General features: G+C 38.3%; 1 protein-coding gene across 3 annotated transcripts in view; it reads right to left on the bottom strand.

Moving 5' to 3' along the window:
- Positions 1–1,770: 1,770 nt before the first annotated feature.
- Positions 1,771–23,213, bottom strand: part of zgc:66433 (DUF4592 domain-containing protein) — a 45,258-nt gene continuing 23,815 nt past the window's right edge. For 2 of the 3 annotated variants that reach the window (XM_007892920.2, XM_007892914.2), the window contains exons 2-12: positions 18,227–18,303; positions 15,228–15,396; positions 14,427–14,559; positions 11,763–11,921; positions 10,348–10,416; positions 9,245–9,454; positions 8,093–8,213; positions 5,631–7,316; positions 5,072–5,259; positions 4,433–4,553; positions 1,771–3,841 (exon numbers count right to left, since the gene is read on the bottom strand). In XM_007892920.2, coding sequence (XP_007891111.2) covers positions 3,678–3,841; positions 4,433–4,553; positions 5,072–5,259; positions 5,631–7,316; positions 8,093–8,213; positions 9,245–9,454; positions 10,348–10,416; positions 11,763–11,921; positions 14,427–14,559; positions 15,228–15,396; positions 18,227–18,293 — 3,087 coding nt within the window. In that variant the 5' untranslated portion in view covers positions 18,294–18,303 and the 3' untranslated portion in view covers positions 1,771–3,677. Of the gene's footprint in view, positions 3,842–4,432; positions 4,554–5,071; positions 5,260–5,630; positions 7,317–8,092; positions 8,214–9,244; positions 9,455–10,347; positions 10,417–11,762; positions 11,922–14,426; positions 14,560–15,227; positions 15,397–18,226; positions 18,304–18,632; positions 18,743–23,213 lie in introns of those variants that run through there. The other variant, XM_007892929.2, reaches the window with a different exon arrangement.

Genomic DNA, 23,213 nt, shown 5'->3' with positions numbered 1-23,213 from the left:
CATACTTGTTCCTGTTTGGTTTAGTAAAAATCAATAAGGAGAGGGTATTCCTGGCTGAAGTGAATTTTATTTTATAGCATTCTGTGAAATTATGCTTTGGGTCACTGATAAAATCTCGTAACACTTATTTTTCTGTACTCATTTCAAACCAACATTTTCTTTCTTAAAACCCTTTTGGACCAGATGGAAACAGTTTCACTGAGATTGCATTTCAGCTTCATTGTATGACTACTGCACAACAGAAGTCACAGCAATCATAAAGCTTTCTCTGCTAAATTAAAGATGAGTGTCAGTAAGTATCCTGGTGGTACAACTCACTAGGTTTGAAATAGCCTCACAAACCTGTCAATTTACTCTTGCCCTTACTGAACTGGTTTAGATCTTCATGCTTGGAATGGTTCTATATTAAACATAGATCCCTCATCATTGGCAAACTCTGATCCAATCTGGCTGTAAATATAACATTAATAATACCAGAGAAATAGCATTTTGTAATGAGTGTCATAACACACATACACGCATTCATTACATCAAGGTTTGACTATGCAAACTCACTGCTTGTCGGCCTCCCCAACTCCTCCCTCCATAGGCTGCAGATCATCCAGAACTCTGCAGCCCGTGTCCTCTTCCGCGACAGGCTCCGTGACCCTATCACCCCCATCCTTGCCCGACTCCACTGGCTTCCCATCACACAGAGGATACAGTTCAAGATCCTAGTCCTCACTTTCAAAGCCCTCCATGGCCTTGCTCCCCCTACCTCTGCGACTTCTTAACCCCCCTCCCTCCACTCAGCAGACTCCGGCCTGCTTCCCTTCCCCCACCTTGCCCGCCCCACCATTAGCAGACGGGCCTTCTGCCACTCTTCCCTCATCCTCTGGAACTCCATCCTGCAGTCCCTCCGCCTCGCCCCTCCCTTGCCTCCTTCAAGACCCATCTCAAGACCCTCCTCTTCAACCATGCTTTCAATCACCACCCCCCCCTTGCCCTCCACCCTCCTCGATTCCGACCCCCAGCTCAGGTCCGAAATACTACTGTCCAGCAGGGATGGGATGTCCTTCCAACATGAAAGGCGCTACACACATGTAATTTTGTTGTTTTTATCATGTAACCAAGAGTCCCAGGACGTCAAAAACAACATGTGCATCTTTACTCTTGCAGCTCTTGTAGGACCATTGGTTCACCTCTTCTTCCTTGTAATACTGCCTGATTAACCTTTTTTAAATGGGTTGTTTGGAGGAGAGCACTTTTAGTTGTAATCTTGCTGTCTATTTTAGTTGAATATGTTCATCTTGCTATCATTGGGGTAGAAAGAGCATGTTGCGGTGTTTCGTGGCAAAGTCTGTATGAGGTATTTCTAGTTTAATGATAGCACATCATAGAAGCAGAGCAAAGCTTCCAAATTTATACACACTAAACATATATGGGGAAGCCTTTTGATGACCGACTGAGGTTATGAACTCATTGGAAAGTGAAGAATTAATAGTGTAAACCCACATCCTACCACTGTGTGGCACCAAATTTATTTCTTGAAAAAATTACGAGATTTCCTCAAGTCCATAATCTCTAGGCTCCCTATGGATACATGGAATTGTTCTTTTTCTTTCTTTCGCTTAGAGGCGGCATATAGTTCAATGGATGTTCTCATAACACGTCCAATTGGCCAGTCTTCAAAAGTAAGAATAAACAGCATGGAGAAGCCGTGAAGATTTCACTACTGACCCTGTTCACGCTTAATATTGAAGAAAATCGCTTCGCAGCACAACTAAATCAACTTGTTTTAATATATTTTAATAGCAAAGGAGTAGCATAAATATTTTTAGGAAATAAAATTTGTAGTACAAAAGAAATTGAAATAATGATGTGACTAATTAACTTTACACAATGGTAAATAGCAATGCTTGTTACACGTGATACACACCGACTGGTACATAAACAATGCTTCTTTTCCAATTGCAGCACTCCATTATCGTTCGGTGACTCGTTGGAAAAATAACAGTATGAAGTGAATAATGTATAGCTTAATCAATTAACGGGGTTAATTTTGCATTATTTTTCTTAATTGAGAAATCTCGAATGTCCATGGAGATGACCGTCAGGAATGTAAAGCTGAAGTGCACTCCTTTCAGCACTGTTTGCTTGGTCATGGTGTATGTCAGAGCCTTGGGACGTCCTCTCGGCGTGAAAAGCGCTATACCAATGTAAATTTGTTTGTTTGTTTGTATGTATGTCATCCACTCGCAGTTACTGGAAGGAGTTCGTATGTGGGTTTCTTAGTTAACAATTCACATGAATACTGTAAAATCATACGTCTATATATTCACTTTTTCCAGCCAGGGAATCAGCACTCAGTAGCGATCAAAAACAAAGGCCTAAGCTTATGTTTTTCCTTTTCCCCCCATTCTGTTTTAGAGACACTGGGGACATGGATACCTCAGCTACCGCCACCTTGGTTGAGATCATCTAACTAATGCAAGATCAGAGCTTGAACATGGGAACTCCCTCTTCTGTATGGATGAGAAACACAGTCCATTGACCCAGTGAGTCACTGGGAGATGAAATGAAAAATAGCATTTTCATTTAATTTTGTATGTTACAAATTAAGTTTTGCACATAGACAGAAACTCTGGTTGAGGACTTGAATACTAGTATCATCTACTAGATCTGATTAGACAGATCAAACACTTATATGAACATAATTTCTTCAAGGACTGTTAGTTTGATCGGTCAAAGATCATGGCTTCTTGAAACATAGAGGTTTCTTAAAATTAATACTGTAAATGGTAAAAAGAGATAGATGGCAGTTAGGATAGGATAAAGTAGTTAGGATAAAGTAACATGTATCCTTTCATAAGGTTGCAGGAATAAAGTTTAACAAAGAAATGGCACCAATGGGTAAAATCCTACCAGAGTCCAGATTTTCTCTGTTTATGTCTCATATCCAGAATTTGGTGAATTCTTGAATACAGCCTTAATTTTGAAGCCGTTTTCCTGAACATTATTTTAAGAACTACCAAAAAACATCTTCAAAGTTAAGACTGGATTCTACAATTTGTCAAGTTTTGGATGCTTTGAATGCTACCTTTATAGCATGAATCTAGACCCAAGTGGAATTGTATCCCACAAATGATTTAAAATGGCACGGAGGACCACCCTGAAAATGAATTATCCATTTCCTGTGACAACTTGGATTTGTTTAAAAGAAAGTGCACACGTTAAAAGTACAAACGACACAATCCGCATGACATGAATATGATACAGCAGGCAACAAAATCTATTGTTGTCAACACAAATATATCCAACAGAGTAGATAGAAATATCCAGACCTTCAGTTGCATAGGATATTAGCCGAGAATCAAGAATGTGCAGAGTATTTCCACAGTCACTGGGCAAAGTGTTTTGTTTTACAAATAATACTTCCAGATACTTTCTGGAACAGGATCAGTATTGCGGAGATAAATACTCCGATCATCCTCAAAAAAGTCTGCATGTTAAAATCACTTGAACAAATGTGGCTAAAGTCATTTGAAAATAAGGAGCTCTTTCGATGGAAATATCCACAAATATTAAAGATAGTCCATGCCACAGAATTCAAACCTGTGTTAAACGCATTCAAAGTGATGCCTCACAAATACTATGAATATCAATACTGTTTGAAATTTCTCTCTAAATTATAGGTTCTATTGAACAGTTTGAGGCATGTCACTCCATGCCTTCGCTTTCTTCTTGGCAATGGCCAGCCACGGAGGTTCTGCTGATCCGAGTGGAGCAATTCTGATGTTTGATGGGCTTTTCCCTTTCTTTTCCAGAGTCCCATCTTGCAACTTGGGCTGCAAAAGTGCACCTAATGAAATAGCAAAGAGATAATAGATATTAACCACATAACAATGTAAAATTATTAAATGATGAGGTCTAATTTGTGATGATAATAATAATAATCTTTGCATTTGATATAGCGCCTTATCAAGTCTTCGAGATGTCTCAAAGTGCTTCACAGAATATGCAGTAAAGCGAAATGACTATATATGGTGTGGGCGAAACCCATCCACCAATTGCACAGAGTCCCACAAACAGTTGTGGATTGAGGGACCAAATTTTTTTTTGTGAAGAGATTATTTGCAAACCAGATTCAATGCTGTAATTTTCTGACTATCAGATAGCAAAATTCAAGTCCTGCAAATCCCAAGTCAGTAAAGCCCGATAAAAAGGAATATTTAATCAAATGGATTAAAAAGCGGAATGGACAAACAGTGGATCTTAACTTAATGTTTCCCCTCACAACAGGTAATAGAAATTTGCATTTGAAATCAAAGCAAATATAGAAACATAACAAAGTAAGAGAGAATATCATTCACAACTGCTGGTTAATTCTGATGGCTTCTTGATTTAACAAATAGGTACAAATTGTTCCTTTTAAAACTGCTAACATACTTACCTGATGGAGCTAGTCTAGTCATCTTAGCTTGTTCTTCCTCCTTCACATTAATGTTAACGTCTTTGTTTAGAAAGCTGGATGTAGAGTTATTTTCTCCAGTTGTGTTTAGATGCTTTACTTCCTAAAATGAGAAAAAAATAGTTAATTTGCATGCAACACTTTGCAGCCCAGTAGATTTACATGACCTTTGAAAATGAATTTGGTTATACTGCACATTTTTGAAGTACTATTTGTTGTTATTGGGCGTTGGTTGGGGTTTAAGGCAATGGTTAGCAGAAGGCTTTTCCTACAGTTTCAACATAATAGTATGGTACAATTCAAACTTGAGACATATGTTTCTGGTCCATCATCAGTTATACTCCTCGAACAAAGTTGAAATGCAAATGAAACATTTATATTTGCTACATTTATATTTGCTACAAATATACAGTCACTGCTCTTTACAGTCAAATCCTGTGAAGTGCTTTGAGATGTTTTGATAAGACACTGTATCAAAAACAGGAATTATTATTATCGTTTCCCACTCCCAACATTCGGAAACAATCATACAATCCAACAACTTACTTATTAAAATGAGTCAAGTTTCCTTAAGATTTACTTCATTAAAATATAGTACAGTATTAATAAAAAGGAATTTACCATTCTGGAGTCTATTTGGACCAACGTTGTGTGTTCTGTGGATTGAGATCTTTGTTCTGTTCCCAAGTGTTGTTCTTGAAAGCCCTTTTGTTTTTGTTTAGCCATGGATATCCACACAGGCTCTGAGGTACTTGCTTCTGTACTCACGGTATCTAATGTGGTAGGTTTTCCCGATTCTGCCATCCTTTCTGTGCAAAGCATTTGTATTAAATAACAAGTATTTAACAAGGGTATAAAAACATTGGAGTCTGCTTTCTTAGCTTCATTGGTTTGAATATTATCAATCATACACAGATCCAATATGAATTGTAATAATGAATATGAAAACTTATGGTTCTGTTTCATAAATAAATTATTGTACTTCTTATTAAATGCTGTACATGTAAGCATTAGCAAATTAAGGCAGTTTAATCAAATCAACTTTTTACACTTGTTATATAGGAACCATTAGTTAAGCAAGCAGTAACTAGCCTAGTCTCACCATCAATCCAATATTCCCTTGATTGTTGAAATATAAACAGTTTCAAACAACGCTCAGAGATAAACTAGGATTTCAAACCTGAAGTTTTACTGATCCCCACTTTCATTTCTATACTTTTCTTTTCATTCTTTTCTTGAACAACATGTTTTTCTTGTGTTTCAAATTGGGATGAGGTTTCTATTGAATCACATTTTATTGATGGTAGATGCCTATTTTTCACTGACAAGGATCCAGATGCATCTCCATCATCACCCTTTACTGTCTTATTTAACAAACTTTCCGCTGTTTGCTTGTTCATTACAGGATTGTCTCTCTCAGGTGAGTTGGGGCGTGGAGCAATACACAGTGTGGTTCCCACAGGCTCTTTCTCATATACATTTTTCTGAAGATTACTTTCCGCAGGGTATTTGAAAAGAGGCGATGTTCGTCGAAGTCTAACACCAAATGGGTTCCCACTACAATCCAATTCAGTATTTATTTGTTCTTTCAAAACATCTGTGGAACATGGTTTGTCAGTAGAAATTGTTTTGGTTCCACCGGCTTTGATTTTCCAAGACCGGTTGAGATCCCCTTGATGTTTCATGGAGTTTTCTGTACCCGGGGAGGGTGACTTTTTGCTTACATTGTCATCAGGTTTGTTATCACAATGTTTAGACATGGACACTGACTGTGGACAATAATCTGTAATTAAACCTTCCCTCATTTGGGGAGTCACAGATTGAGACCTCTGCCAGGCAGAAGCAATTGAGAATTTGACTGATCCCTTATTTACTGATGTCCAATCTTCCTGTAATGTCTCACCAGTCTGTACCATAGAAGGCAAAAGTTCAGTCTGTTCCTGTTTGGAAGGTAGTTGTGTAACAGAAGAGTCTGACTCAATCGCTGAATCTTCAAGTGGAACTTCCGCTGTGAAAATAATATTGTTTGTCGGTTCATTGCACAGAGGCGACATGAAGATTGAACTGTTGCTCAATAAATTCTCTCCATCTGCCTCCGGTGTTATTGATTGCTCTGACAAGACATTTTCTTGGTGCATTTTATTTTCTTTGGTTGAATAAAATCTCTCAGCAGCAGGTCCCCTCACTTCTTTAGGAGTCGAGCAATTTTGTGGTAGCAAAGTAGTTGGAACATTTTCTTCATCATTAATTTTGTTATCCATTTCAGGGACTGATGACCTCCTGCAAGGCAACAAAGAATTTTCAACGTGCAAAGCATCCGAGATGCAATTGAGTGATGCTGGTTTGCCAGCACCAGAGAAAAACAATGTTTCCTCAGTGCTTCCGACTGTAACACTTTCATTGGGTTTAACTACAACTTTGCACTTATTTTGTATTTCACATAACCCCACTGATGTGTCACAAACTGTCGACATTCCCAGAGAGGGAAAAGGAATGTCTTCTTCATTATCTTCCCAAGTAGAATTGACACTTTCATTGTACATCGGCAACATTTTTGGCAGAAGACCCTGCAAGTCAGAAGTCTTGTGAGGATCAGGAACCTCTTCAGTTTCCGTTGCTCTTTCAGCATCTGCTATGTTTGCTGCCCCAATTGGGTTAGGCAACACCCTGCCATTCTGGGGATCTGTGGAGTTGAAATCAGGTGTGTCTTCAAGCACTGAACTGTGCCTGGGAGAGTCAACCATTTCTGTACTCTGACAATGTTTCTCTGTAGACTGCTCTTCAATCACAGGAGGCAACTTTGGACAAATCTCTTCGTTATTCTGAACATTGTTGTTTGAAGTGTTCTCTTGTTGTGCTAACAAGCCTGTTACATTTTTAAAGAAAGTTCTTTAGTTTCATCAAAAGCTAAATCACTTAAAAGAAAAGATTTCAGAAGGCCTGTACGTAACCTCTACCCCCTTCATGGAACCAATGAAACCAATGACTTATTTAGAGTGCTGGAAGTGAAGCAATATAAAGCTTAATATACACTTCCCACTTCTTATTGCATTGGCCACAGCTATTAAAAACGAATACCCCAAAATACTGGAGTAAGGCTTATGTGCTAATAAGTGGCACACCCAGACACCTGGATCGGAAGTTAGTTTTGTAATGTTATTAGAGAGTCAGTCATGGTCCATTGGGCTGCACAAAAGTTTTGAAACAATCGTATGGGTCCAGTGATGCTATCAGTTCACACCTTTACATTTATACTGCAGTGGAAAGAAATCAAAGCACCGCAACAAACATCTCTTCAAGTGAGGCTCTTTTGAATCACTGTCAAATCCAATATACATTGCAGTTTTGCTGTGAAATCCAAGGTGCTTTGCAGTAATACGTGCAGTATAAGCACAGCATAAACTGAGCAATGAAGAGGCAATGTTATAAAGATATGTAGACCGACCGGTAACGCACGACAAAAATAAAAACGTTCTGCTCTATTCTAAAAATACATAGCGTACACATGAATAATCTTTTAATTTTACAGATTTTATGTCCTGCATTCAAAGCACTTTTAATGACTCTTCATTAATGAATTTTAGCTTCAGTGTTTTCAAACATTTCGACATATTAGTTAAACTGATAGCGGAGATTTCATACCATCTGGTTTCTTGTTTGGTTCTGGAGGATTAGCTTCAGCAGGTGTGACCCGTTTTTCATTTTCATCTTTCTTTCCATGAAAAATGAATTTGGAAATCCTTGGACTTGCACAGTTTTCTTTCTGGTGGGGGTGGGGGGGCAGAGAATGTGGTTTGTATTAATATATATGTATTTGTTTCATAACATTGGCTTGGTGTTGCTTTATGGATTCTACATTGCCTCAGGAAAAGCTCCATTAAGAAAGCAGTCCTTTTTTTCCTGACCTAATGATCTTTTTTAATGTGCTTGATATCATTGTGTAAAAATAAAGTCAGTTAGTTTGGTCTTATACATTCAGTTTTCAAGCACTAATTGTAACAAACAAAAGGCATGCAAGTATAAGTGCATTATTTTCTTAAAAAGATACGTATATCATAATGATTGTATTTTTACGCAAAGTCGGACAAGACGTAATTAATGTCTAAAATTATACTGGAATCTCTTGATTGGTAGTTACGTTTTGAATGGTCAATTTATTGTTGGTAGTCTCAACCACAATAGAACAATTGTCTTGTTAATGGGTGGTTAGTGTTGACATAACTAAGCTGAGGCAACTGAATCTTTCCATAAATCCATTTGACTTGCTATATTTTGCTTTGTGACTTGATCCTTTAGCACAAAGCCAAGAAAAGCAATCAGAAGTCAGCTTTGTGAGGCTGTGAATTTGATTCCTGTGTTCGAAGAACTGAAACAAAATATGGGTTTAATGTGACATGATTAAGGTCGATAGAGATTCACTGCAAATCCATATTTTGCTAATAATATAACTCGAACGTGCTGAAGAAAACAGGGAAAATTACGTAAAATAATTTGACAAATTGCTGACGGATTCAAATAAATTGAATGAAATTACATAATGCTGTACGTGAAAAATACAACAGACATTCAATCATGAAATGCATTCTACCTTAATTATTATTGACATAATTAGATACTAAAAGGACCTGAAAGGTATTTGTGTGACATATCTAGAACCCAATCTACTTTTTTCACACATCTTATTTGAAAGTATGAAAAAAACATTAGTTCAGATGATGAGAAGAAGTGCTGACATTAATAACAGAATATGAGTTTCACTTGGTTCTTGCTAGTTAGGTGAGTCCACAAGCTTACACTAATTGGTTTCATCTGTTTAGCAAATGTCTTCTGTTTGCGAGGATTAACAGCGATCTTGTGCTTTGCTGCCGAGTTATCCAAGCAGGCCAGGGGATTAGCCGGAAAGCTGAAATCAACAGGAAGCGAGTCACAGCTTGCCGATGTAGGTGTTGTGAGAAGCAGTGGTGACAGGGGACTCAGAGGTCTGGAAGATGACCCTGAGGAGATCTGTAAGAGAAAAATGTAGGAAAAAAAACATTTCTCAGCAGCCATTCGCAATAAATCATTTTTATGTATATATAGTTGGTTCTTTGGGCAAAGTGCCAAAACTGCAGAAGAGAATATTTTTCCCATTTTGTTTCCAAGATACTCACATTAAACAGTCCCAGGTCAGCTATGACAAGGGTCAAATACAATGTGAAGCTCCATAAAACTGCCTGCAGCAATGAGCTTCAAGCCTTATTTTGGCCGTGGAGCTTTCATTGCCTACACTCCCTAGTTTTACAGCGTAGCCTACTTTATTACTTCTGAACAACTTGTACTGTTTATTAACAGTGCGGAGCTGATATTGAAGCATTCCTAATTCCATTTAGAAGCCTCGATACTTGTGCGAGGGAAACGACTCATCTCACTTTTTCACAAGATTGCAAAATTTATCCAAGTGTTTGACTGGTCAAGCCAACAACAGTGTTCATTTCAGGGTATTTATGGTTATACATTTATGAAAACTGCAGATACTTACAGTGAAAATCAGCCTGAAATGTATTACTAAGGAGAACATTACTCTTGTGTTGCCTCTGAGAGATAAAGACCAATTGCAGATATTAATGTCATCCGATTTTCAGAAGTTCTATGTTACATATTTTGTTGAGATTAAAATAGACCTTTCCCCTCCAGAGCCAACATCTGGGATGTTGCACATTAATTCCAAATGGGATACACACTATGAGAATTGTTGATTGCAGCCAAGAAACTTTCAAACCTAATCAAAACAACATCATGTTGCATCTGGTTGTCTAAAGCCATCAAAAGGCATTATATGACATAAGACTGAGAGCTCATCTAAGTATTTGTCAGAGAAAGGTAGAATCCTGAGCCAAGTGGAATAGTTACATATTTACCTGTTCTTCATCTTCACTTTCTGTTCCACCTAAACTTAATGAACTATGTCGCTCAACAGGGTCCGGAGACTGTGGAATGGAATCAGGAACAGGGTTAGTGCAAAGGGAAAAGGCTGGGTTTTGTATTTTTGCAGGCAGAGTTGGGAGACAATAGGATTGAATTTGTGGATAAGTCTGTAATCATAAAACAAGAGGAAGAAAATTCAGGATCTTTAATTAGCTTTATCTGAATGGATGCTCAGTGGAAATATCAGTTTCTTATCATCACTGTCCAGTTTATCAGATTCGACTGCCATATTTTTGCTGCTGGTGCAATCTGCCATCATTTCCCCCCAGCAGAGCAATCAGGAAAAAGAAACAGGATCTATACTCCCTGAGCCTAAACCACTCTCTCTGTGAGCAGAGTAGAGCTTGGCTCATTTGCAATTAAATACCAAATGCTAGTGAGTTTTTAAACATTGTTTAAGAGCTGGGAGTATCCCTGTCTATTTAGTACGAACTGAAGGTTAAGACAATGGCTTGTTCAAGAACAATGCAATTGTCATATTTTTTACAGTATAAATGGTTCTTTCATTTGCAATGCAATTATTCATTCATTATGACCGTATTCCAGAGGTGGTTTCAGGGGGGCACTCAGAATGAAATTGATGCCTTTTAAATTTAATTTATATTTCCTTCTTTAGTGTCAATTTAATGTGAAAGGAGCAAGGAATCTCTGCTAACTGTGCAATCTAAACAGGGCATAAAAATGGTATTAGTATCTTGAGAAGGAGGAGAGCATGACTTAATCAACTTCAAACTATCATAAAACCACAGAACATTTCCTCTGGTGCTTTTATGGCAGACAAAGTGGAGTCAACAGTTTACAATGACTGATCATTTTTCATGATAATTTCTCATGGGCCAGATTTTTTTCAGTGTAATTGCCAACCAGAGCAGTAAACAATGGGTCGAGATAAAGCAGGATACTTGGTTTTAAAAAGCTATTATTTCCAGGTCTGAAAGAAGTTTTAAAAGTGTGTGAAAAAACACATCAACTCAACAGGAATGTTCTCAATATGGATATTGCTGTCCCAGCCCTTTGTTAAGAATAGCAGAACGTATCGCAAACAAACTAACCGTTTACTCAATGAAGTTATTTTACCCTCAAATGTCTGCTCTTTTGTTGCAATACATTTTGAAAGAAAATATTTAATATTTGTTACAAACACTAAGGTGATAACTGCAACGTTTTTACTTACGGTTAGTAAGCCAATAGTTACACATGTCACGATTTTCAGCGCCTCATTAAGTCTAAGATGCTTGAGCTGACTTACACAGTAAAGCAGTTGGTAACTTACCCCCCATTGAGCTGCCACTGTGGGTCAAGTGAAACGTTTTTATGTTTTAAGGGAGATTAAAGAAGCACTGTTCACCTTGGCAGTGGAATATGTGAGAACCGTGTGAAGAGATGACATTTCTGGAGGACTTCTAGGTAACCCATCATCCTCTGAGCTGGTTCCCGCATCGTCAGTCTTTTTCGTGGAAATGACCATATCGGGAGAAGCAAGTCTGATGTTCTGTTGAAGTTGTAGCTATGGGAGGGGAGGAGACGAAAAATGTCATTAGTAAAGAGCATCTTACCAAGTCTCATCTTATTTGAAATGTTTGAAATGTTGAATTCTTTCCACGTCTTTCCAGGACTGGAGAAGTGGTGGAAGAACTGGGCCAGAGAGGAAAGGATTATTAGTCGCTTTCATAAGAAAGGTTGGAATTATTGAGTGGAAATGAATTGTTTGGTTTGAAAGATGAAATCAAGCGTGCTGGAAGCTGTTTTCGCAATGGAAATGTGACAATCTCAATTAAGATCAGAAGAGATGATGAGGTCACAAATGTTGATGGATCAAGAAGCATTGAAAGTGCAGTCATTGGAAGGCAACTGTTCGCTAGACTTGCAAGAGACATGAAGAAACCGTGAAGAATGGAAAGCAACAAGGTTATCGTATGATCTGAACGTTTTGGCACAAAACAAGTTATAACTGATCAAAGTGTATGTTGATCACCACCTTGACACATCCTCCCAACTTGAAATGTGCTATATATAAATGCAATTTGTTGTTGTTATATGCGTGTTTGGCTGTTCTTACATTGGAAGAAGACAAGTCTATTCATGTTCCCATTCCACCTATTTACTCTGAAACATTTCTAAATTTTTGGGAGTTCAACACTGAACTCTAAGAAAGTTAGGCGTTCTGCTTTTCCGTGAAGTGTTTTGCCTCACATCTGGCTTGTGACATCTCTCTATAAGTATAACTTTTTAAAATTCAACAAACTGTAATTATAGCATATAGACAGTTCAAGATCATAAATGTGGCAGAACAAGTGCTTATCCTGTGGGTGACTAGGAATTCTGACTACAGGGTCAAAGGGATACTTTACTTAAAGAGAGGCTTAATGTTACCGTTATGCTGCAGTATATCAGGACCCAGACATTAACTCAATATAAACTTAAAAAAGCAGATAATTAGAGCTTATGTATCTTATTTCTGTTCTGAAAAATGCTTAACAGTTACAGTGCGTGAGGGTACATTAAATGGTTTTGTGTAGTTTGAGAAGTGGTACAATTTGTGGTACCCTATTATTATTGACTTGGATGCAACTCCAAGATTAACAAATCCATATCAGATCCATAATACTCATATATGCAAGCCAAGGCTCCCAACAATAGCTTGGCACAGTTACCAATGTCAGAGTGGCTTTGGTTTCTTGAAAGGCACAGAAGCTTGCCAACTTATACAGAATCTGAAACCAAATCTAACTGAATTGATTATAACCCTACTAAAGTCAAATTGGCTGAATCTCGCATGAGCGATTTGGTCCAAAATAGAACTGAAATTAACTGAAACTCAGACATATTTTGGTATTTTTCCCATTGACTTAATGGGGAAGAATTTCTTAATTCGTGAAGATCTGGTTATTTGAAGAGAAGCCTGCTTAATGATCCTGATAAATAACAACAACAACCTCAATAACTTGCATTTAAATAATGGCTTCCACGCATTGTAGTGTCTCAGAGCGTAAATAAGCCATTTATAGCTGTTTGTGGGAACCTGCTGTGTGCAAATCGCCATATTGAACTACAAATATCTATTTCTTACAGTTGACAGCAATCACCTGTAGTAAAATACTTTGAGATGTTTTGACCTTATAGACGTCAGTCATATCAAATAAAAGTATGATTACGATAACAAGTATTTTTCTTCCTTATTTTAGGCTATGTAAAGCAAGCCACAAAGTCTGTTACACTATAAGATACATTTGTGTTTTAATCTTGCTTATCCTTCTTTGCAGAAACTCATATATTTGTGGGTGTTTTTGCCCACATCCGGAAGCCACTCCTCTAATGTGAAGAACGAGACTCACCAGTTAGAAAGAGCTCTTTTTTGAGCAGTGGCTTGTGACATTCTCGGGTCAAAATAACTTGCGAAAATAATTATACAGGTTTTAGCTAAAAAAAAATTAGTACGTGTCTCTATATTCCCATAAACAGGCATGACACGCTAGCAGCTTTTATTCAGTGATTTTATACATGATCCTCAATGATCAGTTTCAGCCAGGCCAAAATGTTTAGCTGTATGCAAGGCCCTGAGAAGCTGATAATGATCTCACTTTAAATTGCTTTAGTAAAACTAGGTTTAAAACCAAAACACCAGCAAGACCCATGAAACCATCCGCCAGTTCGTTTCGAAAAAAAGTCTTCAAAATGGTTTTAACCCTTTCACACCAAAAGTAACAAAACTGCTGTGAATTGGGGTTGAGAATTCCTTCTGTTTCTGGTTTGAAAGATGTGTGAGCTTGATTGTAAATCTCCAAATTTATTCTTTTCTTTATTGACCTCAAACCCCTCCCAAACACACCACACCTCCTTCACATGTGGAATGTACGTTAGAAGTCATTCTGTTCATCGTTGTGTCAAAATTGTAGAAGGGGAAGGAGGTGATTATAGGTGTGGTTGAAGAGTTAGGTCTTTACATGAAATAATTCATTGAATTAAATAAATTATAGAGATGATGAAAAGCACTCTCAGAGCCTTGACTCACCTGCAGTGCCTTCACCCTGCCAGGTAAATTCTCCTGGGACGCCGTTCCAACAGGCACGGTTTCGGAGACGGATAATTCCGGAATAAAGATGCTGTCATGTGACACTGCTCGGTTTCCCATGCTACTCTGAGAGCTGAAAATAATAATAATTTGGTCACTCAATCCACGACTGTTTGTGGGAACCTGCGGTGCTCAACTGGCTGCCACGTTTCGCCCACAAAATACACAATCATTTCGCTTTACCATACGTTTCGTAAAGCGCTTTGAGACGTCTCGGAGACGCGATAATGCAAGTTATCAAACGCAAGGATTATTATCATTAAAATTATAAGTGTGAATCAATATAATGCTGCTCAGCCCCACATAGTGAAGGAGATGAGGGAAGAGTAGGAGAAAGAATGAAAGTTCAGGCCGAACCATTAACCCTGAGATCGACTGGGCCTGCAGATTTCCCCAATCTGATGTTGTTTCTGATTACCGAGACCAGCCTCTCTGTACAGCTAACAGTAGACTTTCCTCAGTGAGTGTACTGTGAAGCAGCTGTCAAGTAAATTGTCCCGTTCTGCGAGTTCACTTTCTTCGTAAACCCAAGCAAACCGTTGCGGGGGTGGGGGTGGGGTGGCGGGGTGGGAGTGAGTAGGTGTTGGTGTCAGTTCCACGATCAGCCTTATGCTCCTCGTGGTGTAATCAGATAACCCAACAACACTTCGTAACAGACACAAAAGACGCCAGCTAATTACAGAACCTCTTATGAAATGCTTCACCCCTTTGTGACAGCGAGCCCCACGGGCTCTCTCTTACCCGGTTTCTTTCTCCGAGTCAGGCAAGGCTGGCGGAGGACCCGGGGTGCTGACATCACTGCTCGACTGACTTGGCTTCAGGCTGGTTTCGCTCGTGGGCGCGGCTGGCTCTTTTCTCTTCTTCTTGGCAAAAAAGTTTTTGAAGGTTTTAAATTTTGACTTCTTCTTCCCTGCGGGAAAGAGTTCAACTGTGACCAGCAAATTCAGAGCGATGGGGGCCGTTACCGTGTTACTTGTCAAGCGACGGCACTCTTGCCTCTTGTGTCAGAAGCCCTCAAGTTAAGACTTTGAGCTCATAGTCTGGGCTGACGCTCCAGTGCAGTGCTTTATTGGGGGAAGTGCTGCATTTTGGAAATAGTGTTCTTTTGGACGAAACATTAAACTGAGGCCCCAGTTGCTTGTTCAGCCGCACTTCAAAAATCTTGTCATATTATTCCAAAAAGTAAGAGTTTCTCCCACTAAGCCCCTTCATGGCTGTTTGTAGCGCATGCTGTGAGCTAACTGACTGCCAAGTTTACCTACAAATTGAACAGCAACTACCTGTGAAAGATCCACGAGATGTTCTTGACCAAGTAGGCGCTATATCAAAAGCAAGCCACAGGAATTTGCAAAACAACTGAAGTTAATACCTAGTATGGTCTCTGGAGTAACATCATATGGAATTAATCTGAAGCAATTAAAGAATACATTCTTTAAACCTGGAATAGTGAATAGTTGATTTATGACCCACTGAGAAGAAATGTTTCCAAAAGATTTCAAGGTGTTTTAACACATTAATCCAATTGATGATCCACATAAGGCTTATGTTTCTCCCTTGTATTCATATCCTGATGGTGTTGTCAGCAGTTCCTTAGAACATTTCAAACCCAAACTAGAATGTGTCCCCTTGCAGTAAACGATGGCAACATATCAAGTGAAAGTTAACAACAAATAGTCTGTCATTTTAGCCAGGCCATGAAAAGCAAGCGAACTCTCCATTTTTATTACCTCTGACAGAATAGAGATGGCAATAAATAACCTTAAGTTCTTTTTCAGGAACAATTTAATAAATAACCTTAAGTTCTTTTTCAGGAACAATTCACATCTAAATGTACCAAAGAATTAGGCACTGCAAGATAAATGTTGAACATTAAATTGAAAGCAAGGGTCAGTTAAATTGTGAATGTTATGGAAAATAGCTTAATTGATACAGCTAACAATTTGCATCATAAAAAGGTTTAATGAGCATGAGTCCCACACTAAAATGCACTATAAACCCCACGCGCGTATTATGTTTTTCAAATGTGATTCACATTTTGTTCTGATACATGCATTGTTGTATATCGCTCAATAGATCCCATCAGCTCGATTGTTCTACCTATTTCTTTTTAGGAAATTTTAAATAAACCTTTTTTGAAAAGAGATGTGGGCTACCAAATTCTGTAGTGCTTCAGATAGCTGCCTTAATAGTGTTCTCTAAGCTTTCCCTTTCTTATAACCTCCTCCCTGTATTTGAACTGGATTCACTCATGACGCGGTGACCATAGAGCAACTTTTTGCTCCTTCGATTGTCTCCTCTATGTCTGCGTTGTGGCCACTTATTGGACTGAACTGCAGCCGGACTCCAGCTGTGCCTGATTTAAAGGTTCACAAACCTGCCAGTTATGGAAACAAACAGTGATGTGAAACTCTGCTTACCCTGTCTGTGACCTGACCCACACAGAATGCTATTCACTGACAAGAATGTTTCAGAATCGAGTGTTTGCCACATGACACTTGCGCTTTAATTATATATCTTTGTACTTTGCTGAAGCACTTCAATTCAGAACGAAAGACATCTGCGACACAGCAGAAGGCCATTTGACCCATTTATTGCCTTGTTTTATTTTTATTTTGTGATATCTGAGCTTATGCTGTAAATTTAATATAAGGTAAGACTGATTTTCAGACACTGGTTCATTATGTCTCAATAAATTAATTTAATCCCCAAACAAAACAAGACTCAATTTTCTTTAATCATCTTCCGATGCATGTATCCCACCCACTTATTGAACACAGTTCCAGTTTCAGCGCCCTCAGATCAAAGAACATAACAGTCAAAATCAAGATACTTTTGAATCATCTTTTGAAATGTGCCTCAGAAGCAGGATAAACAGTTGTCTTTGCACTGGCCATTAAAGTGATGAACAGTAGATGACAGTATTTCCATTGATTGACCTGCAGTTAGTTTATCAGAATAGCTCATAACTGCCTATAACCATGCACCAACAACATGAGGCATATTATCAGTCAGGGTCAGCACAAATAACTGCTTTTAGGGAGGTAAAAATGGACCACGTTTCTGACTAAACTTGCTCCAAATAAACGCCATACTAAGTAATAAATTCCCTAGAGCAATTTCAAGTATATAATCTAATCTGGAGAGTCATATGGTCGCTATAAACTCTTTGATCTTTTACTGTTCTTAAAACCCAAGCTACCATCTTGAAATTCCTCTCAGGTATCCATAATTCTGTGTTAAGACATATTCTGTATTTATAGTAGGTATTAGAACAGCACACTGCTCCTAGTGTACACCCTTGTACTGCTATAAAAGATTAGCACATGGGGTCAATTTTGGTGAATTTTTTAATGGCATTTCTAAATAAAAAATCCAAGTTGGAACTACTTCTGGTGAGGGAATCCTGCTCCAAACATACAGCAATTTATATTGTTGTTACCACAAGGTTTTTGAGATTTCTAATTCAAGAAATCCCATTTACTGATGCTGCAAAATTGGCTCCAGCATTTGCAATGATACTGTTCAACAACAAACAACAACAAATTACATTCGTATAGCGCCTTTCATGTCGGGAGGACATCCCAAGGCACTACAAGGCCAACCATTATTAATCACAGTACTACAGATACTACAGTAAAAATGACAGCACATTTACTCCACAGGGGAAGCTCAATACAATACACCCATTTTTTTTCCATTGTAAAGCTCGTTCAGAAGTGATTACGTCTGATATTGCATACCTGGACTCTCCTCACTGAGCTCTTCAGCCTCTGAAGTCTGCCTTGCATCTGGCAGTCCTGTAGCCATAATATAGTCTCTGGAAAGAAATATAAAATCATCACTCTGTTTTCTATTCTTTAGCCAACCACGCAAATGCTGCTAGTGTTTGTCTGCACGATTCAACATCAAATGTACAGCTGTTACTGGAGAAAAAGCACACAAGCTGAAAGGATATTATCTGAAGATATTTTCATCTCCAGTTGGGCTAAACTGCACAATTGAACTGCACCTGAAAATATTTCTCTCCCTGCCGAGAGGGACTGACCTTTACAACGTTTCCTTGATTGTTAATTCTTAAGTGGTATGTTTCGATGTTATGAATGCACAAAAAAACAACTTTACAATTTCATGCGGCTGAATTCTAACCTTAAGCAGCAGATCTAACAATGAAAGCTCCCGGACAAATACTTCACATGCACCACTGGTGTTGGGTCTAATGTTGGTTTACTTATTGTTGTTCTCATCCTTCCCACCACCCACATAGTTGTGCGATTAGATGATTCAGTGATCCAGAAAGCAGACAGCTTCACAGACGCCACTGATGATGTTCCATGGGTGACTTGCCAGGAGGATTCTCATCCTCCTCTCCTCCCATCCCTGCTTCATGATTATTTTTACACTTCAGCAAAAAGATTTCCAGTTAAAACGCAGCCCTGAAAAAAAACCTGGGTACAGCAATAATAATAATAATAATCCTTGCATTTGATATAGTATTTTATGACATCTTCGAAAGTCTCAAAGTGCTTCACAGAATATATTGTTAAGTGAATTGACTGTATACTTTGTGGGTGAAACATGGCAGCCAACATCGCATCAAAATGAGATCCAAGCTCATGCTTCCTGCTGACAACTCAACACCCTTAAAACTCTAGCTTCTGAACTGCAACACTTCAAAGTTTAATTTCGTCAGTGTTCCTTTGTTTTTGGTGCTCAAATGTAACGTAGCATGTCGAATTCCCGTAGGATTCATTCCCCCTCAATTAGAGTATCTGTGTCTGATTAATTTGACAAGTTGATCCTTTAAATCCCAACATGTGCCTCTGAAATGAAATGTAACAAAACCGTCCACTACTGATCTCGCAAGCTTTAGTTTGCAAATGCGACCTGCGTCTATGTTTTTTCACGCTGCTGCAGAATCGATTGGTTTGCTAAATATTCACCGGCCTTATGATTTTCTTTTATACAAAAAAATCAGCTCAACTCTTCGCTTGAATAATCAATGAATCCTCTTGCGAGAAACAGCATAGCTCCTGCATCATATGTGGCCTTGCAACACGTGGTTACCATATGCTTTTGTTTTTTCCTAGATCTACTGGTATGCACTCTGGTCTCAAGTGCTTTCTTTGTTTGCCAATCTGAGTCAGTCCCCTTTCCCAGAAATGTTGCAAAATCATTTAAAGTGAGACTGAACATTCGATGCAGCTTTCAGATGCTTGGAAGAATTTTCTTTGCCAAAATCGGATTATCATCTACATTGCTCCTTAACCTGTCATTGAACAGAATAGTGGTACTGATGACAAAAGTCTGTTTATCAGTGTGTTCAGAGACAGCAATTTTTCATTTAGTTACCCACGAGTTTGCTAATCTTTCCTCTCTCCCGTTTTCTGTTGTGGAGACGATGCCATAATTGATGTCCATTGCATACATTATGTGCTAATTAGATATTCATTATTGACACTGTGTGTAAATTGGCTGCCACATTGGCCCACAAAATACACAGTCACACCACTTTACAATCTGTCCTGTGAAGTGCTTTGAGATGACGAAGTGATAAAATGCTATATCAAATGCAAGGATTATTATATTATTATAATTGCAATCCCATCATGAAACTAACTCTGACAAACTCTTAGCTGAGTGTCAGCTTTGTTATCTCAAAACAACTAAAGTCAGGAAGAAAGTATGGACAGTTTAAACTAGACGCTCAATATTCCACCCAGTCTTATCCCATACATCTATTTAACATTCGGTTCTAAGTTTCAAGTCAATTTCTTTTTAAGAACCAAAATATGACCAAATTTAAGAGTTTTCCACAATACTGAGCAATCTTCAATTTTGAGGCTAAATAGTCTTACAGGTTAAGATGAGATGACCTGCCTTCAGGTCTTATGATTCAATGAATAACTACGATTTTTTATTACTTCAGAAGACTCTTAATCCCTTCATCAGTACTAAGCTGTATTTCAATTTGAAAACAAAATGTATTCTAGATAGCTATAATATGCATGTCTGCTACAGTGCTATTTTTATTTGCAGATTCTACCAAAGTGTTGGACCTACGTGTAATTCTTTCAACTTAACGAAATAGGTCAATGAGAAGAAATGCAACGCAATGGTAAGAAATATAGGGCACTATTAGAGCTTTTGTGCAATGATATATGGTTGATGCAAACTTCCCTACAGCAAATAAAATTCTCCCATTATGTATTAGGCTAAAAGTAAATATTAACGGAATTGGCATTTCAATAAATGCTTTTTTAAACAGATCCATCATTAGCCATCATGTTCCATAGTTTACTCCTAGCTGTCCAACCAGTCTTTCCATCTCAATTATACCAAAATATTGAGGTTGAAGTGAACACTTGGGTGAGTTATTTCACCTACTATTATGTTTAGCAGCTTTGATCATGTGTATTTATTATGGGTTAAAAGTGTAGATCCAAGAAATAACAGACCCACCCAACCTTTCTTATAGTATGAGATTCAGGGGAGGAGTGGAATGGGAAGAATCACCTGCAGAAGAGCATTACTTATGAAATCTACAACAATGTGTTCATTAATTAACAATTAATAATGGTTGCATATTTCAACCTATTAACGTTTCATCTTTCAGTTATCTATCTCCTCCTCGAAGATTATAACTTATGCTGGAGGACCTGGGTGTGGCTTCCTAGGCTGCGACCCTCATTATCTCATCAGTACCCGGGCAACTAAATTCTTAACTTGTAAATAGCAATGAGGTTTGGAATACCAACGTTAATAACTAAACTCGATGGAGTCTGTGAAAATTCACATCTCGGTTTATTGGGAAGAAAATCTATCGCTTTCATCAGAAGCCTGAAAAACGACACTATACTGAAATATAAAGTGTACTACAGTGGAAACAAATACATTGTGCAAATATGTGGTTTTGATGTTAATGAGCTGCTTTTACTGATAAGGAACAGTGGTAACGTGAGTGGATGCATCACTGCACTAGTGCTGTAGATAAACTATTTTGGAATGTAACTTTGTAAGAGGGAAAAACATTATACGGGGAAAGAAAATATCTTAGTAAGTCACATTGGGACATATCTTTAAAATGACTCAATCATTCTGAGTGGACTGTAGGTCGGTTTTTCATTCATCAGTTCAGTGAAAATGCAGAAAACCTGCATTATTTGGGTAAATGTTCATAGAATCATAGAATTATACAGCACAGGAGGAGGCCATTCGGCCCATCGTGTCTGTGCTGGCATAATGTTGGCAGAGTTATCTTTCTGTGATAGAGAAAGTACACGTGGTGTTAACATTAATTGATTCCAATTGCTAAATTACTCTTGTTTACAGCAGTCTCCCAATGAATGCAAGTCAATGCAAATTTTAACACTATATCTCTAGTGACAAAACCTTATCAAGTTAAACAGGGAGTTAATTTTGTGGAAAACGATTATCATTGCCCTTCCTTTGTCTTTCTGGTTATTGGGGTCAGAGAGCAACAGAAGATCTCCATAATCACCAGAAACAGCGCACAAACAAATGCAGCACATCCCATTACAGCAACATGGATAAATGCACCGAGGAACTCAGCAATGAGCTGTCAAAAAATGACAGCGTACATTCAGTAGCTCACAGATATGCTGATGTGCATATTCCAGGAACAGTTCACACTAACACACTGTGCCCTCCAGTTAATTTCCTACCATTGAGGCCCTCCAGTTATTTGTAATTTACAGTTGACTGCAGAATGCATGTGCAGCATAAGCCAAAGATACAATTCCAAAATTGTGAACCATTTCTCATTTCCTCCAATGTTTTGCAAGTGCTAAACAAATTCGTGAAGCAGATATAAAACGTCACTTGATCGTTGGGCTTTTGTTACTCAGCATAATAATTCAGCACAGGCCGCTATCGAATTTCACATCGAAACAAGGGCGCACAATCTGGAAGGAATGTATAATTAGCTTTCACGTAAAAATATGCTCTTTGTTAAAGTGTTTTTTGTTGCTACTACTCAGGCTGAAGCAGTGAATGAACAAGATGTGACACAAAGCTTCCGAAACTAATCATATGTTTCTGCGGTTTATGTAGACATATAAAAAAAATTATTTGCATTGTGGACGCCAATTTTAAACATTCCCTTTCAGCCTTCTTGGGACATGCCTGGTCAAATCAAACTTGCAAACAGATCCCAACATTCAGCTTGAGGTTTACCTGCCAAAAAATGCTGCACTGTTTTCCACTTCAGTAAGAGTGTGGAACAACAGCTCTTCTCTCTAGTCACATAGTTCAGAGAATGGCTGAACTAACTGGAGGCCCGCAATGCTCATCTATGAACTGGGTAGTTCTGCACCACTGGGTTGGAAGCAAATCAAAGTCCAGAAAGGGCACTGACCAGATCACAAAAGTCAGTGTGAATCAATCGAGGCTCCAGAACTAAACCCACATGGGATTGTTTTCAGGCAACACAATCAAACTACAACCTAGTGAACAAAAAATAACACAACCATCTGAATGAAATCAAGATGGGATAAACCGATCTCAAGAGTCATGTAATGAGAAGCTGAATTCTAAACAAGGACAGACAAAATAAATAAATGAATGCAAACAAACAGAAATGAAATGAATCAATTGCAATGTAAGGACAGCAATTTGATTTGAAATAAATGACTTGAAGTGGAAGTTATCTATGCAAATAATTTGTGTACAGCAGAAATATTAGCTGGATGAAGTGAATCCATTTGGAAG

Source organism: Callorhinchus milii, unplaced genomic scaffold (assembly GCF_018977255.1).
Source record: "Callorhinchus milii isolate IMCB2004 unplaced genomic scaffold, IMCB_Cmil_1.0 Scaffold15, whole genome shotgun sequence".
Taxonomy (NCBI): Eukaryota; Metazoa; Chordata; class Chondrichthyes; order Chimaeriformes; family Callorhinchidae; genus Callorhinchus; species Callorhinchus milii.
The sequence above is the reverse complement of the archived record's forward strand: the minus strand, read 5'-3'. Positions and strand labels throughout refer to the sequence as shown.